Source organism: Phaenicophaeus curvirostris, chromosome 1, assembly GCF_032191515.1.
Source record: "Phaenicophaeus curvirostris isolate KB17595 chromosome 1, BPBGC_Pcur_1.0, whole genome shotgun sequence".
Taxonomy (NCBI): domain Eukaryota; kingdom Metazoa; phylum Chordata; class Aves; order Cuculiformes; family Cuculidae; genus Phaenicophaeus; species Phaenicophaeus curvirostris.
In genome coordinates, this window is record NC_091392.1 from 115,351,120 (window position 1) to 115,370,083 (window position 18,964).

The 18,964-nt window shown below is 43.4% G+C and overlaps 2 protein-coding genes across 2 annotated transcripts; one reads left to right on the top strand and one right to left on the bottom strand.

The window, feature by feature from the left end:
• Positions 1 to 554: 554 nt before the first annotated feature.
• Positions 555 to 8,422, bottom strand: HMGN1 (high mobility group nucleosome binding domain 1). Its single transcript, XM_069872110.1, has 6 exons — positions 8,243 to 8,422; positions 8,041 to 8,073; positions 7,906 to 7,935; positions 7,094 to 7,144; positions 3,920 to 4,051; positions 555 to 1,436 (listed from the first exon to the last, which is right to left on the bottom strand). Exons 1-6 carry the CDS (start codon positions 8,405 to 8,407, stop codon positions 1,389 to 1,391), a joined length of 459 nt encoding a protein of 152 aa, XP_069728211.1. The 5' UTR covers positions 8,408 to 8,422; the 3' UTR covers positions 555 to 1,388.
• Positions 8,423 to 10,300: 1,878 nt separating this feature from the next.
• On the top strand, positions 10,301 to 18,912 carry GET1 (guided entry of tail-anchored proteins factor 1). The gene is given in 6 exon segments (XM_069872214.1): positions 10,301 to 10,363; positions 10,365 to 10,391; positions 13,299 to 13,464; positions 14,869 to 14,936; positions 15,771 to 15,885; positions 17,547 to 18,912. Coding segments are annotated over 6 exon segments (513 nt in total). The 3' UTR covers positions 17,621 to 18,912.
• The last annotated feature ends 52 nt before the right edge of the window (positions 18,913 to 18,964 follow it).

Sequence of the window (18,964 nt, forward strand, 5' to 3'; positions counted from 1 at the left end):
GCACCAAAAGGGAAGTTTTCTTGTGCTTCCCTCCCTACTCCTGCCCCAGGTTGTTTCACTGTTCATCTTCTGTAGGTTCCATTACACACACCTGGCCACACAGGGGTGTTCGCAGCCTAGGCTCACTTTTCCCCAGACATCTGAAGCCTTACTGATTTTAAGGCAGGACTTAAAAGGGGGAAATTCCAATACAGTTCCAACACACCACCGCCACCATCTGATCTGTTAAAAGATTCAAGAGGATTGATTTGTGTATCTTCCTTAAAGCAGTTACTTACACATGAGTGCATATGCAAACTCTTAGCAAGCATCAGGTATTTTCATCTGTTCTGCATCTAACTACAGAGTTTTTTTAAGGCAACAGAAGCAGCACTAGGCTATCAGCTTTTGAACTGTAAGTCCAGACCAGGACTGCAACTGCAGTTTTCTACTTGCTACTCACTTTCTGCATTTCCACCTCTCTCCTCAAAAGTACATTTTTAATAACATTAAGAATATGGTTAAGAATCAAAAACTACAACAGTTGTCATAGTCAATGCAGGAGTACAGAAACATCCTTTCATAATCCAAGATTTATTTGGCTTTTGTTTGGTGATCACAAACACTATGAACAATTTTACAATTGTTTATACTCACATAGTTTTTTAAATCTAAAAACTATAATTCTGCTTTTTTTCTAAGACCATTTCAAATATTTTTCATTTTCGTAGACAAGCTGTTCTTTAAAACTAGATGTGAAGTTCCAGTATCTCGAATACTGACATAACAAACTACATCTGCTAAGCAGAAACTTTAACTTAAGTCAGTAAAGATGTAATAAAATTTTCAAATCTTTCGCATCACAGCTACAAAGTTATTGGAGAAAAATAAAGCTGCAACTACCAAAAATAACTTTGTCACAGATATACATCACTCGGCAAGAAATCCAACACTAGGGAGCAGTTTTATTAGATAAGCAATTCTACCAACGGTACAACCACAGATAAAGAACTAAAATGTTAAGACATTCTCAACATGTCATTATGAATTCCAAAGTCTGATCTGTGTTATGCTTCATTTAATAGAATAGAAAAACTGTCCCTCACAGTCTAAGGAATGTGAAGCCTCATCAAGACTTCAAAGTCCTCTCCTTAATGTAACATGCCATTAATTTCTGGTTTCATAGAAAACAGACAACCAGTACATGATTTTACCACTTAAAAAAATGCATTTACACTTCTCTAAATATGTAAAAAAATGGGTTGAGTTGGGATTCTCTCCTTTTTAAAAATGTGTTTTCTAGAACTACTAAAAAACTTGCATTTACAAAATAGTTGATAAAAATATTCCTCTGAATTATACAAGAAGAAACGTAGAAGGACCACCAATTAAACACTTGGTAGCAGATGTTACTCAGACTTATCTTCTTTCTCTACAGCTGCATCAGGTGCTGGGGTCTGGAAAGAAGAAAACAAAACAATGCTTCAATGCATAAAGTTTCTAAGTGACTCAGCCTCTTATTTTGTACTATTTTTAATGTGAAAGTTAGCTAACTTGACACACAGAACAACCATGACTTGTTTGTAAGTACCATGCTTTTACAGTCTTCATAAATTGGTGTCATGATCTGCTTCTTTCTCTTACATAATGACCTACTAAAACCAGCTGTCTTGAAAAGGCTACTGTCTCCTCAGACGCATCCGTATGAATTTCAGAATGTTCCTATTGTTACTACTCAACACACACTGCAAAGGATTTTTATTATTTTAAAGAACAAAGCTCATTTCAATAACTACTGCCTTTATGACAGGAAAAGGGGGCTTTTTAACCTACTAAGATAAAATCCCTGCATACAGGGTGTTCAGAACAGACTCTATGGATATGTTCCACACGTGTAAGTTTCAGTGCAGCACTGTTAATATATTTTCAAATCCTATCAGTATTTAAAGTAAATAAGACTTGAAATACAGTGCTGCATTAAACATAGTTTTGTAAAAATGCATGCAGTGAAACTGAACTGTGCCAGCAGAGCTATTCCGTTTTCAAGTCTCATCTCTATGTGCTGTACCTCAGCTTCCAAAAAAGTTCATACAAACTTGCCTAATTAAAATTGCAAATCTGCTTAAACTGGAACACTCGCTGCAACTGCAATGCAGGTTAAAAAAAAGGAATATAACATACAGATTAACATAAAAATTGTACTTGATTATACCAAAGTTTTGCAGCATTGCTAGCAGAAGAGACTGTTTAATCACAGTAATACCTGAACAGGAACCCTAACACCCTTTTAGTCTTTACTGCCACCTGGGGGAAGCTTTTGAAGGATGAAGTAAGGAAGCCATTTCCTTTCCCAGGCGTCAAGACTTTGTGAGTGTCACTGCAAGTCCTCACTGACCAGATCGTGGTTTAACAATTGCATCACTGACACTATCGTCCTGATTGAAAACAGCAATGTCAAACGGTACAGACTATAATTCTGCCTCTTCTAGTCTTCAGAATCAAACCTGCAATTTTGGCTGGTGTGACCAGCATGAACATGTGCCCCAGAAGTCATTGCTCATTCCTTGTAAATTTAGATCTTCTCTGCACTAGTGCATTAAATAGGCCCCATCTGAGAAACACTGCCAAATTTAACTTGCTGGTATTGCTGAAATACTACATTTGCAAATTAAAAGACCAAGTTATGTTATAGAACACAGAGCAAGGCCAACTAAAGAGTTTATAGTTGGTACAACTTTTTCACAAAGATTGCACTGTAAGCTTGCAAACAAAAAACTGATACCCCAAAGTAAGCTGTCTTATACACTCAAGTACCTCCCTGTACCCTACTCACCCACCAAAACTGATCACCGACCTAAAACCCACTCTTTTCCTCTACTGATAGATCAGTGTGATAGAATTCAGATATATTTTTTTCATCTTAAAAAAAAGGTATAAAAAAGGCTTTTCATTGCAACAATGAGACATGAAGCACAAACTGCACATTTAAATTTAAAAAAAAAATTCATCTGACTATCTGATCAACAAGCTCATCTGAACTAATTAAGATGAGCAAGGCATTCAGTATTGCAGAAACCTGAGACTAATTCTAGGCTTGCTACCACATGAAAACTTGCATTTTGTCCAGCTGTTAACATGCACCCCAGTAAGAGGCACTACTTCTTGCTACAGATCTCGTCCTAAATTTAAGACTATTCAATGTCCACATTCCAGAAAAAGAAAAATAGTGTGGAGGATGTTTTAAGTTAGATAATCAGCGACTCCAAAAACTTCAGCAAAATGGCCATATTATCACAATATTACAGCCAAGACTCATTTGGCTTATTAATTTCTTTAGGAACAGCAACTATTAGTAGTTCCTGCACCTTCTCTTCCGCCCCTGCACGAACCCATCCCTTCCAACAGCAGCATCTGCATAAATGCTACCTTAACTTTGGTTAAAACACTTCAACTTTGGGTCTTCAGTGACAACTGCTTCCAGTCTCAAGAAAATGAATGCTGCCATTTCTCTAAAAGCTTTTGTAGCAAGAAGGAACCTCTCTTCTAGTCACAGCAAAGGCAGACTAAACCCCAAACCCTCCAAGGACAGACATCCCCCCACCCTGACACACAAACAGTGCAATACCCTCTCTGTACACCCTGTGTGTATTATTTTGCCAAGACCTACCAGCAGGCAAAACAGACCCTCTCTGAAAAACATCATCCTATACTAAAACTTTAATAAAATTCTCACCTTTTTCCTTAATTTCAGGGACTTATCACTGCAACTCTTATTGGGGCAACTAGAATTTTCCAGGTACATCCCCTGTTTTAATAGCCTACATCCTTCTTTTGGTAGAAACAGAGTCTAAGAACTGTGTATGTTTCTGACAGATGTTTGGATAAAACGGTATAGTAAGTTATTCAGCTGCTTTGCAACAAAGAATACAAACAACTTTACCTCCTCACTTTTGGCTTCCCCATTTTCTGCAGGCAAGTTGTCCTTTGTCTGTTCCTGGTTTGTCTCTTCTGTCTGTTTTCCTTTGGGCCCCCTTTTCCCCTTTGATTGAACTTTCTTTTCCTCAGATTTATCCTACAATGAAATACATTTCTAGTAAGTAAATTTCTATGACCTATTTGGTAATCTTTGAAAATAATCAAAACCACACAAAACCAAGATGGACTTGCTAAACAGCAAGAGCTAGTACCAATAACCAATAAGCTCAAGGCTCAACTGTCAAAAGTTTTCCAAACTACACATGGACAAACAATCACTGTTCCACATAGCCAGGAAAATGAGAGAATCAAAATGGGATGAGATGATACACAGGCTCTAGTGGCTACACAGAGCAATTTGTAATATGTGATTTAACTTTGTGGCACATAAAAAACCAGCAATACAGTCTTTGCACTTTATAAATAAAAAACACTTAAAACTCTCTTTTTCCTCTTATATTGACAGTTGGGAATTTCAGTAACTTAATCTAAACAAATGCATCATCTAAAAGTACAATTTTTAGAGCTCCTTTGTTAGTGTCTCAGTCACATCTGCTGTACCTATATTACTGTTGTCAGGTGGGTAGGGAAGAAGTATTTGTTCAAGAGCTATTTTCATATGAAAATGTAATACATCCTCCCAGGCATTCCTTACAGCAACCAAATGCTACAGTTTGCCTGTCCTCCAGCTGATCCCCCTGCTTATAAAATACTCCTCTCAGTTCAGAATTAAATAAACACACTGGTTTTGACACCATCTGTCAAACATGAAGTAATCACAGAATTATAGAATGTTTTGGGTTGGAAGGGACCTTACAGATTCATAGAGTTCCAATCACACCCTACTGTGGGCAGGGACACTACCCACCAGACCAGGCTGCTCAAGGCTCCATCCAACCTGGCCTTGAACACCTCCAGGGAAGTGGCTTAATGATACTAACAAAAATTTTCAATAAATGAAAAACTAGAACACTTTTTCTGGGCAGGTACAATGTGAAAGATCACCACTACAGTCACCTGCTCTAAAATGCGTCTAATCGCGTTAAAAACAGTGTGCGTTTCATGGCTATGTCCTTCAAATTACCTCCTAATCTGTTGTCTCTGACCAAAAATGCAGTCCAAGCAATAAAATTCTCATTTTTACTTATTTTAAGCACTGTAGAAACGTGTATCTCAGATTACTATCAGAAACCATTTGGTCAGAAGTATTCCCAACTGTCTCCACTCCAAGCATTCTTCTTTACAAAAAACACACAACTTCTGTACTTCACACGTGTAGCTTTTTAATATTAATATACTTCCTATTTTACATGAATGCTCATGAAAATACGGTTTTGTCAACTAACTGCAACTACTAAGTAGAAGTTCCAATTGTTGTGCACCACTGGATATGAACCTGCAGTAAGTTACATTACACATACAAGAGATACAAGTTAAAAAAAAAAACCCTGAGACATCTTATGCCAAGTAGCTAAATTATCAATGTCCACAACACTTTAGAAGTTCCTTACTCCTATTTTTAGAAAAGGTAATTTTTTAAACCCTCAAGGGCACAAGAGAAAACAGTTGAAACACGCTAATGGAAAAAGACCCACATTTTAAAAAGTTACAAAGACTAAACTCAGTATTACAAATTCAGGTAATAGACATTTCACAACACACAGACTTCTATGTTTTGATTGTCAGAAATATGTTTTTCTTTATTAATATTTATTAAAAAATAATAATGACCAAGTAACTTCATAATAAGCAAAATTTTCCCAACCAGTAAAAATACCATCTTTGCAAAGTCAATGCAAAGAAGCATCTTTTGATGGATCAAATAAAGAAAAAAGATAATATTTTGTTTAAAAAAATAAAAATCTATCATTTGATTGGTATGTAACAGTGAAATATTTCTGCAACCCATTTAAAGGAAGTCTACAGGCAGCTAAAATTAGAGGAAGTGTACTAAAACTGGAATAGTAAAATACAATCAGAACAAAAGGTATTATCACATTAATAACATGAAAATTTCCAAATGACAAAATATTTTAGCGGCATCATGAGTTTTAAGACAGAGAGGACAAAATGTAAAACAAGTTGTACATTTATGTGGATTTCCAATGGTAAGATTGTCCACATATTCATATTACACAGCATTCTGTGAGGGTTTCGTGCAAGGTGTCCTACTTAATATTCTAAGATGACAAATTTTTTTGTGGTATCCTTGGTTTACATTAATATGTTCCCAGCTATGAACTATGGAAACATTTCTTTCTAGAATTAAAGTAGTTATAGGCAGCAAATCAGCATCATATGTATCAGCTAGCAGCATTAAGAATTAGATGCACCACACAAAATACACTGGGAAAAAAGAGAATCGGAACTGAAGTAACATTGGAAAACTTCCCCAAGTTCTTTAGTTTACAACTTTGAGAATGGGAATGCACTGATATTCAGACCATTCGAATGAAGATGTGTTACTGATAAACAACTATTCAGTAAGATTAATAAAATGAAAACATAAAACAATCTGCAAAGCAGATACATACGTTAAGAAGAACACGCATTAAGAAAAGCTTATAATCGTGAAGGAACACTTACAACCAACATATACCAACAGGGCAACAGATACACAGCCTCTTATTTCTCCCCAAACCTAAATAATTTTCCACCTCTGTTGTTGGCACTGTGCAGGCTGTAGTGAAAAACTGAAAGCTCAAACTAAACGATGCTTACTTACACATACACACACAGACCCATAAGGCAGACCACATGAATGGAACCTCAGATCTTTTTCAGCGTGTGCCTAAGTAATTCGAAGACTTTTTCCTGTCTCCAGACTCTTGCTTTAAATTGTGAGCGTATTTATTACAGTGATGAAATAAAATCCTATGCATAGTTCCTTCAGCACTGAAGTAGTGCTGCTCAGTACCAGACTAGCATCTAACACCCACGAATCACCACTCACATTACCATGCAATACTTGAGAGCTTAACAAGGACCTACTCAAAGAGTGCTGGAATGTACCTGTAGATACTGGCAGAAGCATCTGAAAACAGCATTTCAGCAGAGTGAGCATTCCCACAAGAATGAGCGAAAACACCCAGACACCGCCAGGTGTCTTGACCACCTCCTCCTCCCCCTGCCCTCTCACCTTTGCTGCTAACTTTTTCGGTTTCGGCTCTGCTTTGGCAGGAGCAGGTTTCTGTGAAGAAAGAACAGGCAAGAGAGCCCTTAGTAAACCCCTTTTCAGTACAGGAAGACAACACACCCGCCCTTCTCACTGAGACCAGCCCTGTGGAGAAGGACTTGGGGATGCTTCTCGATGAGAAGCTTGACATGAGCCCACAGTGCATGCTCGCAGTCCCGAAGGCCAAATGTATCCTGGGCTGCACCAAAAGAAACACATCCAGCAAGGCGAGGGAGGTGATCGTGCCCCTGTGTTCCACTCTGTTAAGATCCCACCTGGAGTGCCGTGTCCAGTTCTGGAATCCCCAACGTAAGGATATGGAACTGTTGGAACCGGTCCAGAGGAGGCCACAAAGATGATCCAAGGGCTGGAGCACCTCTGCTGTGAGAACAGGCTGAGAGAGTTGGGGCTGTTCAGCCCGGAGAGACCTTACAGCAGCCTTCCAACACCTACGGATACTGGAGCTACAGGAACACTGTGGAGGGACTTTTTACAAGGGCACAGAGTGATAGGATGTGGAGGTACGGCTTTAAATTGGAAGGGGGAAGACTGAGGTTAAACATGAGGAGGAATTTCTTCGCGATGAGGCACCGGCACAGGCTGCCCAGGGAAGCTGTGGCTGCCCCATCCCTAGAGGTGTTCAAGGCCGGGTTGGATGGGGCTGCGGGCAGCCTGGGCTGGTGGGAGGTGTCCCTGCCCAGGGCAGGGGGTGGAACTGGATGGGCTTTAAGGTCCCTCTCACCCGAACCCGTTCTGTGATTCTACGCCGTACTCACAGCGGACAGCCGCGCCGATCGCCTCTTCGGCTACAAGACACGGGAAAGAAAGAAAGGAAAAGAGTAGTAAAAAGCGAGTGAAAGGAGCGGGCGTGGGGGCGGGCCGGGGGGGGCGGTGTGCCCGCCATCACCCACCTCCTCGGGGCGCTGTCCGTCCGCCACCGCCACCTGCAACACACACAGCGCGTCAGGCGCCTCCCCGCCCCGCCACGAACCTTCCAGACCCCGTGAGGCGGGGAGGACGGGGGGTGGGGGGCGGGGGGGGGAGGCACCGGGTCGGGGGATCGATCGATCGCCACCCCCCCCCCCCACCCCCGCAGCCCCCCGCCCGCCCCACCTTTCGCTTGGGCATCGCGACACCCCCGGGGCTGCGGCGGCTGCTGCTGGCGGCGGCTCGCGCGGGGCTGCTGCGCGCGCGGGGCACCTCACGGGCAACCTCCTGGCTGCTGCTGCCGCGCTGCGCAGGGCAGACCGCCCCCCCCCCCGGCCGCCCCCCCGCCATCCCAGCAGCGCCAGCGGCACCGCGGCAGGATCCAGCCGGATCGGGAAACGGGAGGAGGAGGAGGAGGAGGAGGAGGCGGCGCGGCGCTGGCCTCTCGCAGCCGGAGGCTCCGCCCACGCGGGGGGAGGGCGGGGCTTCCAGCGAGAGGCCGCGCCCCCCCGCCCCCAACCTGGCGCCGCCGCGCGCGCCGACGGCGGGCGGCCCCTTCGATTGGACAGACCGCCCGTCACGTGGCCGCGCCTGTCCCTGCTTCCCCTCGCGCGGGCACGCGCCGCCCCACGTGCGAGGGGGAGCCCGACCGGGGGGCGCCTTAGTGCCGGGGGGGGGCGGAGAACGGAGTGATAGAGAGAGAGAGAGTGGAAAAGAGAGGGAAGGGAGAGGAGAGGATAAAGAGAGAAGAGGAAGAGGAAGGAGGAGAAGAAGGGAGGGAAGGAGAGGAGAAGGAGAAGGAGGGAGGGAAGGAAGGGAGAGGAGAAGGAGGGAGGGAAGGGAGAGGAGAAGGAGAAGGAGGGAGGGAAGGGAGAGGAGGAGAAGGAGGGAGGGAAGGGAGAGGAGAAGGAGGGAGGAAGGGAGAGGAGAAGGAGAAGGAGGGAGGGAAGGGAGAGGAGGAGGAGGAGGGAGGGAAGGGAGAGGAGGAGGAGGAGGGAAGGGAGGGGAGGAGGAGGAGGGAAGGGAGGGAGGAGGAGGAGGGAAGGGAGGGGAGGAGGAGGAGGGAAGGAGGGGAGGAGGAGGAGGGAAGGGAGGGGAGGAGGAGGAGGGAAGGGAGGGGAGGAGGAGGAGGGAAAGGGAGGGGATGAGGAAGAGGGAAGGGAGGGGAGGAGGAGGAGGAGGGAAGGGAGAGGAGGAGGAGGAGAAGAAGGAGGGAAGGGAGAGGAGGAGGAGGAGAAGGAGGGAAGGGAGAGGAGGAGGAGGAGGAGGAGGGAAGGGAGAGGAGGAGGAGGAGGAGGAGGGAAGGGAGAGGAGGAGGAGAGGAGGAGGGAAGGGAGAGGAGGAGGAGGGAAGGGAGAGGAGGAGGAGAAGGAGGGAAGGGAGAGGAGGAGGAGGGAAGGGAGAGGAGGAGGAGAAGGAGGAAGGGAGAGGAGGAGTGAGGAGGGAAGGGAGAGGAGGAGGAGGGAAGGGAGAGGAGGAGGAGGGAAGGGAGAGGAGGAGGAGGAGGGAAGGGAGAGGAGGAGGAGAAGGAGAAGGGGGGAAGGGAGAGGAGGAGGAGGGAAGGGAGGGCAGGAGGAGGGAAGGGAGAGGAGAAGGGGAAGGGGGAGGAGGAGGAGGGGAAGGGGGAGGAGGAGGAGGGGAAGGGGGAGGAGGAGGAGGGGAAGGGAGAGGAGGAGGGGAAGGGAGAGGAGGAGGGGAAGGGAGAGGAGGAGGAGGAGAAGGAGGGAAGGGAGGAGGAGGGAAGGGAGAGGAGGAGGAGGAGAAGGAGGGAAGGGAGAGGAGGAGGGGAAGGGAGAGGAGGAGGAGGAGGAGGAGGGGAAGGGAGAGGAGGAGGAGAAGGAGGGGAAGGGAGAGGAGGAGGAGAAGGAGGGGAAGGGAGAGGAGGAGGGGAAGGGAGAGGAGGAGGGGGAGGGAAGGGGAGGAGGGGGAGGGAAGGGAGGCGGAGAAGGGGGGAGGTGAAGGGGGAGGAGAAGGAGGGAGGGGTGGGGAAGGAGGGAGGGAGGGGAAGGAAGGAGGGAGGGGGAGAGGAGAAGGAGGGAGGGTGGGGAAGGAGGGAGGAGGGGAAGGAAGGAGGGAGGGGGGAGAGGAGAAGGAGGGAGGAAGGAAAAGAGGAGGAGGATGGGAGAGGAGGAAGAGGAGAGAGAGGAGAAAGAGAAGGAGGGGTTGGCGGGGCGGGACCGGAGAATGAGGAGGAGGCTCGGGGAGGGCAGAAGGAGGAGCGGGGCCGTGCGGCCCGCCCGCGGCATGGCGGAGAGCGGCGCTTGGCTGCTGGTGCTGAGCTCTGTCTTCCTTTGCAACGCTCTCAAGGATCCTCCTGCCCTCCTGCTCCTCCATGGTAAGAGGCAGGGGGCTCCCGGGAGCGGGAGGGGGGCGATGCCGCGGGGCGAAGCCCCGCCCGGTGTTCGGGGGAGGCGGTTGAGAGATGGGGGACACGCACCCTTATCGCGTCCCCGGCCGCGCTGGCGGCGGGGCCTGGAGAGAGGGGGAACGGGGGAGAATGGGAGGTGGAGAAACCTGGCGCTGTCACGGTGGGTGACTGACTCCAGCAGCCTGCATTAAGCGTGTCTTTGAAGCAAAGCTCTGGGTCATGAGCTCTCGGTGTGCTAAATGATGCTTCTGAGGCTCTAGCCCTTAGGACACTAATGGAAAGCTTTGCAAGGTCTTCCATGTTTTCATCAGATGGACATCTCTGTTGTTGAGAAGGGAGATCAGCAGACATGGAGATTAAGGAGTTAGGTGTCCTAGGAGAAAACCTTCAGTTGCAGTCACTAATCGGGGCTCCCCGGTCTGATCATAAGCATTTCTGTGGAGGCATGGATAACAGAATGATCATAGAATGGTTTGGGTTGGAAGGGACCTTAAAGATCATCCAGTTCCCAACTCCTGCCACGGGCAGGGACACCTCCCACTAGATGAGGTTGCTCAAAGCCTCATCCAGCCTGACCTTGAACACCTCCAGGGATGGGGCATCCATGACTTCTCTGGACAACTTGTGCCAGTGCTTCATCACCCTTGCAGGAAAACATTTCTTCCTAGTATCTAATCTAAATCTCCCCTCTTTCAGCTTAAACCCTTAGTCTCTCATCAGTATCCCTGCACTCCCTGATAAAAAGACCCTCCCCAGCTTTCCTATTATGAACCAATAAACTCTCTAACTGCCAAATAAATTTACATATGAGCAACCACATGAAAATACATATAAATGGTATTAATACTATGTAAATAACTTCACTGCCACACGGATCAGCGCACAGTGTTTGATAGTGGATAAAAATCCTTTAAAATATAAATTACTTCCTGCAGTTTGAGAAGCTGAACTCTTATGTTACTGTAGATGACTAATGAAAATCTCTGCTCAACTTTTTGCCGTGGTTCCTGACAGAACATACTATAATGTTCTCATTGACTGCAGTACTGAGAACATTATTTGTGAGGAGAAAGTTTCATGTGTCTTGAGAAAGATTTGCTGAAGGAACAGCAAGAAAAAGATTTTGTGTTCTGTGTAGCTTCATTTCTGTGGTGAAAGAAGTTAAATGAACCAGCAAGCTGGTTGTGCCACATGAAAACATATGGGAAGGTAAAAGAAGGGGAAAGAATGTTTGCTATCACAAAGTGTGATTATCCTTTTACATTTCTGTTAGTAGGAAATAATTTTAGTCAAGAGACCAATATGATGTGACAAGAAAACTGTTTAAACACAAGTGAGATGTAAGAAAAATAACTAAGGAGAATTTGTCTTTCTAGTTTTGAGGCAGTGGTAAGATACTGTTCTTGATGGATCACAACACTCAGCCTGCATGGCAATGTGTGTATTTCTAACAGTCCAGACTAGTCTATCTGTTATCCAAAGGAGTATCCAATTGGCAAGCTATTGCTGAGGTCTGAAGTTTGTTTTCGGTGAATAAGGTTTTCGCATTAATTAGTTTAGACCCTTGCTGGTGCTCCTGGAGCTGGAAATGTAAATGATAAATAAGGGGCATTCCTGGAGCTGGGAAGAGTAGTGATGAAAAGGAGGGCTTCCCTGGTCCTTCCTCTCCTGCAGAGAGGTCCTTGTTATCCAAGCAGTGCACAATGAGAATTGTAAGGAGAGAGGGCAAGTAGTACAGTTCACGATGCAGCAGCAGACTGGGCCTAGGAGGTTTCAGGTCACAGAATCACTAGGTTGGAAAGGACCCACTGGATCATCGAGTCCAACCGTTCCCATCAATCACTAAACCATGCCCCTCAGCACCTCATCCACCCTTCTTTTAAACACCTCCAGGGAAGGAGACTCAACACCGCCCTGGGCAGCCTCTGCCAGTGCCCAATGACCCTTTCCATGAAATATCTTTTTCCTGATGTCAAGCCTGAACCTCCCCTGGCGGAGCTTGAGGCCATTCCCTCTCGTCCTGTCCCGTGTCACTTGGGAGAAGAGGCCAGCTCCCTCCTCTCCACAACCTCCTTTCAGGTAGTTGTAGAGAGCAATGAGGTCTCCCCTCAGCCTCCTCTTCTCAAGGCTAAACAACCCCAGCTCTCTCAGCCGTTCCTCATAAGGCCTGTTCTCCAGCACCTTCACCAGCTTTGTTGCTCTCCTCTGGACTCTCTCCAGAGCCTCAACATCCTTCTTGTGGTGAGGGGCCCAGAACTGAACACAGGATTTGAGGAGCAGTCTCACCAGTGCCAAGTACAGAGGGAGAATAACCTCCCCGGACCTGCTGCTCACGCCATTTCTGATACAAGCCAAGATGCCATTGGCCTTCTTGGCCACCTGGGCACACACCTTCCCTGGAGGTGTTTAAAACACGGGTGGACGAGGTGCTAAGGGGCATGTTTTAGTGTTTGATAGGAATGGTTGGACTCAATGATACGGTGGGTCTCTTCCAACCCGGTTATTCTATGATTCTATGAAACTTGCTCAGAGGTCTCAGAGGGCTGCATCATCAAGAGTGGAAAGATGAGATGAACGTGGAAACAGAGAAGGAAAAGGCAGTGAACCTTAGCAGAAAAGCTGAAAATTGCTGCTCTGTGGGAGCAATTTTCTTTGATGTTTTTTGGTTTGCTTCTGTCAGAACAAGAGAGTAAAAATTCTTTGACTTTTAGAAAGTGTTGCAGATGTTAAGCCAAAGTTTTCCTGTCTCTTGATGAAAGGGTTGTGCTTTATGGGAGGCTTTTGGGTATGTAAAGAGCTGATCATGCTTTATATATAATGAAGAGAATCAGTGACGTTCTGGATAAATAACCGTTACTATTTTTTTCTTCTTAGATATCCAGATTCTTACAAAAGGATGCAGAGCAGGAGTTCCAAATGAGAGCTGAAATTCAGAAAATGAAGCAGGAACTCGCAACCATTAGTATGATGGATGAGTTTGCTAGATATGCACGTCTGGAAAGAAAGATTAACAAAATGACTGACAAGCTTAAAACTCATGGTAATGTTCTGTGATTACTCCATTTTGTACTTTGTGAAAAACATTTTCCCAAGCATGTTTTCAATTTTAAGTGTATTTCTCCTTCAGTTTTCTTCTCCTCCTCTTATCTGTTTGCAGTGTTAGTTTGTTGTTTGTTTCTTCCTTTTTTCTTTTCACTTTTTGGAGAGTTTACTTTTGTCTTTCAGTTCTGCATGGTTCTACATACACTTATAAGGGAATGACTTACATATAAAATTTTTCTTAGAAGGAATTTCCTAGGCTTCATTGTGTAATAATTTACTGTTTCTCAATGATGTTCATCACTGAATCATATTTTGAATAAGTTAAAAAAAGTCCTCTGCTGCGTATCTTCACTGCAAAAGGATGCATTGATCGGTTGGGGTTATTTGGTTGGCATACTACAAAACACTGGAGAGAAGGTGTTGATCAATAAGGTAGCCAGATGAGATCTTTCTGGTCACTTTGCAGTCTTGTTTGACCTTATGTAGCAGCTTTTGCAATAAACCTGTAGTGCTTTGTCTCAATTAGGATTTTACAGTAGCATAATCTATCATCCTGTGGTAGATAGTGCACATAAACCTTTGGCACCAGAGCTTTTGCTCTTGCATTTGCCCAAACTCACTAACTGATCCTAACAGGATAGGAGACTACTTGCGTTTTCCATTTCCTCTGTGCAGAATGCGTAGATGCTTATATGTTCTCCTTGCTTGGATAAAGGACAATATTTACAACTGATGGGTTTGGATTGCTTCAAGTAGTGTTATTCTTAACCCAAAAATTTCAATAAAACTTGAGTAGTTTACTTAGGAACCGACAATGTTGTTTTAGAAACCTTTAGGCCACCACTATGTTTGAAGATGTGTTGTCTTTTGTCTTCACTGGGCTTATTTATAGTGGTCTGAGGTTCCCTAACAAAAGGAAAATAGGCACGAGAAATTTTAATACTCAGCCTGACCAAGATTAATTCAGTGAGGGAATAGTCTTAATTGTGTTCCTGGATGAAATAGGGCAAAAAGTGCCTCTGCTAAACCCATCATTCTCCCCTTTCAGGAAAGGGAAAATTTACTTTATGCTTCATCTGAAGCAGGTTCTTAAATTAGTAACCACGGTGACTGTTCTCATTTAGGAATAGTATTCATGATGACGTGTGACACTTCTCTGTCTAGGATATCGGTGTTCTGCAACTTTTCGTAGTAGCATCAATAAGAAACTTCTGTGTAATATGGGGCCTAGCACTTTCTTGCAGAAGCATACTTTGAATATAGCCATGAGTCATTTAAAAAGAGATTTTTAAACCGTGTAATGTCCTGATTTGAGGAGTGATACATTAGTAAATTACTAAATTTATGTAAGTATAATTCTGTATTATAATTAATGCAGAGTAATTTTTTTTCTTTTTAACAGTGAAAGCACGAACCGCCCAGTTAGCCAAAATAAAATGGGTTATAAATATCGTGTTCTACATCTTACAAGTAAGTAAATACTTTATTATGAATACAAATTACTAAACCAAATCCTCAGTAGTGTTATGATTATCTCCTGCATTTATTGGCTGGTAATTCACCACACAGGTGTCTGACATTCCAATGACACAGTGCATGCCAACTGAAAAAGTTTCTTGAAATGGAAGGGAGAGATGTTACTGATAAGGTCTGGTAGCTGTGGATGGAAGGAGTCTCGAGTTTTGTTTTAGCTCTGTTTTTCTGGTTTTGAGATGACAGGATGAGAGTTTATCTTAGGTTTTTCATCACTTTTATCTTAAATTTAGATATGGTGCTGGACCCAGGGAAGTTCTGATGCCTGTAAATATATTTGGCTTATGTTTTAGAAAACAAAACATGCTTTTGATAGGGATGCAAATCCCCACTTACAGCTGCCACACATTTTGTCACAATGCCTCATCAGATTGTCTCTGTAGATCAGACCTGATCCCAAAGAATTGCCTGCTAATAAGGATGACAATGGTCAACCTGAAGATATCTTTAGGGGAATATTAAGGCTAGTTGGATTCCTAGCAGGCAAGGATTATAGCTAAAAACTATTACTATGTTTGTCTATGCTAGGTTGGAACCAGGGTCTCAAAAGAAAATAGTGTTTTCCAGCATCTCACTGCTGCCTCTTAGTATTGTGTATAAAGTTAAGGTTTTACCAAGTTTAAAAATATTTTGAACTTGGTTCAGACCAATGTAAAATAACAAAGGAACTATTTTCTTCAATTAGAATTTGTGATTTACTCCTTCAAAATAACAGTGGAAATGCACTTTAGTGTGTGTTACTATCCAAGCTAATAGACATTTCAATTCTAGGCTGCCCTGATGATCTGTCTGATTTGGAAGTACTATTCGGAGCCAGTTACAGTGCTTCCAAGCAAATGGCTTGCTCCGTTGGAGCGCCTGGTAGCCTTTCCTACAGGAGTGGCAGGTAAGGACTGTACAGTAGAAAAAACACATTTTCCAAGCCCATGCAGATGCTAACAATGTCGTGACAAAGAGCGTAGGTGGATTAAAAGTGCTGCTTCCATATGTTTCTTCTAACTCCCTTAGCAGAGGGAGGAGGTTTGAACATTTGATCAGCTGTTATCTTTGAAATGGGCTATTTATTGCTTTTAATTCTTCTCAAACAGTGCAGCTTTGTCTTATATGGACTAGATGCTGGAGAATATTTCAAATCAGAAAGATTTTTTATTACTGAGTCCACTGAAATAGTGGAATTGGGTTTAAAAATGAGCAAATACTTCATAGGTCTGTATCACTTCAATATGTTTCCTATACACTGCTGGGATTTCGTAGTAGTGTAACTCCAGAATAATTTAGGTATGCTTTCTCATGGCATTTTGTCTAGTCTGTTCCCATCCTTTTTCCCATCACGCTTCTGTTGCATTTTTACCTACTTAAATTCTTTTATTTTGGGCAGTTTAATGAATTAATAATCAGAATATCACAGGTTGTAGATACCTGTTCCTGAGTGAGAAGTGTGCCTGCTCTACGTCAACAGGATAAATAGGCAGAATGACAGGACAATGTAGTGTGGAAACGTACCATCAAGCTAAAATGTTGCTGTTGCATCTTCAGGTGAGGCTTGCAAGCCCCAACAGCCTTAGAAGGAATTCCAAAGTATGTTGTTGCAATTACATTACAGCTTCAATAGCTGTCTGGAGAATGATTTGTATCCAGCATGCTTACTGGACAAGAGAAGAGTTTGCTTCTATGCAGGGTGGGGAAGCAGTACTTGGAAGACGTTTATTTAAACAGCATTTGAAGGGTTCTAAAAAGGTTCATATCAAAGTCTGCCTTCAAATCTTCTTTTATGGTAATCTAATAATCACTTTTCTGGAGAGATCGCCTTTGAATTCGAGGTAGTAAAGTTGAGAATGCAGAAATGCCTGAAAATAATCAAAAAGGTAGTTTCATCACGTGTGCTATGAATAGCTGTGCTTTCTGTAATGCTACATAGCATGATTCGACATAGTCTGCCATGTAGATGTGCTCTGTATTACAGTCAGGGCACAGCCTTTATTCTATCATACCAATACAGATTTCTGTGCTGCTAGCTGGGATGATGTGACCCTTTAAAGCAGCAGTGCCAGGCATATTGAGGTCAGCATCAAAGGTCTCGGTAGCGTTTAACTGTATAGCTGTATGGGGAGCAAGGGAGAAGAACAATGGATTTAATATTTTTAAAAAGACTGATTTAAATTTTGGAGGAAATATCCTTTTTACTGCTCTCGAATCTCTGAGTTTAGGTTCTACCTGCCAAGCCTTTAACTTCGGCACCTTAGACATTTTCTGTTAGGGAAATAGCAAATGTTTTTAGCCGTGGCTTGTGTATACTACAGTTTGTCTCAAATTCATGTAATTTTGTTCTCTTTTCCCCAGACAGTCTTCAGGTTTTCTCAGGAACAGCATGGATTTAGCTGCCATCCCTTGAAGAGGGACAATTGCATATAAAAAGATGTTTTGTTCCTGTTCACCTCATAAATCTTAAGTTTATTTTTTTTATGCTTTCAAAGTTGTTTTTAGAAACTTGTGTACTTCAGGGTTACTGGTGCAATATCTTAAATTGTGGTTTTTTCTCTCTTTCAGGTGCTGTTGGAATTACATGTTGGCTTGTGGTTTGTAATAAAGTTGTAGCTATCATGCTGCATCCTTTTAGCTGAAGGAATCCCACCATAGAGTCCTCAACTATGTTTTTATTATTGCTGTTTTAATTAATTTTTTTTTAAAAAGAACAGTTGTTTTTCATATTACTAGGTCTGAGATAATCTTTGTTACTTGACTTGGATATCAGTCAGTATTCCTTTTGATTTATTTTCTCTTTCCTAGTTTGTTTTTCAGTTTGGTGGTCAGTGTACAAAGAATAGCATTGCTGTTGACAGGACCTCATTTTTGTGCCTATTTTGACAATTATCAACACTGATTCATGGCAGAACAAGAAGACTTTGTCATGGCATATATACACCAAAATCTAGAAGTGCTGAATTTGGATTTTCAAATTAGAAATGCACTGCCATTTTTTACGCTAGAATTGGCGTATTCTTTGGCTGTCTTAGAAAATATGTTACTGATAAACATGCAGAATCCATCCTTAAGAGACTCATTCCGCTGCCAAATATAGGACGTCTGGTTACTTTTTCCTCCCTGACTTTTAAAATTGGTTGAACACTCTGTTTTTTTCCTGCTTATATTGATAACTGACCTCTCTGTTCTTGATGTTTTTTCTGCCTCCCAAACAAAGTGAGAATCACTGGAGCTATTTCCTTCCGTGTTTTGGGAGGAGAGGTCTAGCCAACATTCTCATGCTCCATGTTAAGAAAGACAAAGTAGAAGACAGTGCTGTTCCTTTGGAGAACTACATTCCTAGGGCTTCAGCAGATATTAACAGCAGAACCGGACAGCCTGAAACAGCTATGTAAATGTAAAAAGGCAAATCAGTGCCTTGAATGTCTGTAGTAGTAACAGAATGGTAGCAAGCAGAAGGAGGAAGGAAAACAGTTTTCTGTTCTGGAGTAAATCCTTCTTGCTGTATTTAAGTAAGGAAATAGCCACAATATTTTGAATTTAAAGGAGAGAATTCTTCTAGAATGGTGACCAAAGTTGTGTTCTCTTCTGTGCTACAGTGGTGTCTGCAACCCTGTCATAAGACAAGTGGGTGGGTTTACAAAGTTCTTGTTCCATTCCTCCAGGGTTTTTTTTGACATGAGCCTGAACAAAGATCTAAGGGACACCTTTCCCTCTGCTGCTAGACTTTGGCAATTCCGGTTCAGCTTCCCACTCAGTATGGTGGGATGCATCTGTTATGTTATTTCAGGTCCTTTGCCTTCCTGCAGGAAGGGGCTAGGGACCCTCAATAATTAGTGCTGCAATTATAAATTAATTCAGAAGGTCACGATACACCACATGTGTATGTGTGTATGCATGAAGTGGTGGGAGGTTTTAAATGTTATTTTTTTTTAAAAAGTGTTTTTTTATTAAGGATTACATTTAGCCAACATGAAAATAGG

Excerpts from the sequence above, each read along its gene's own strand:
- HMGN1 (XM_069872110.1), bottom strand. The coding sequence starts at position 8,407 with ATGGCGGGGGGGCGGCCGGGGGGGGGGGCGGTCTGCCCTGCGCAGCGC. Across the intron at positions 8,074-8,242 it reads TCGCGATGCCCAAGCGAAAG|GTGGCGGTGGCGGACGGACA; the intron begins GTGGGGCGGGCG and ends TGTGTGTTGCAG. Across the intron at positions 1,437-3,919 it reads GGGAAGCCAAAAGTGAGGAG|ACCCCAGCACCTGATGCAGC; the intron begins GTAAAGTTGTTT and ends TCTTCTTTCCAG.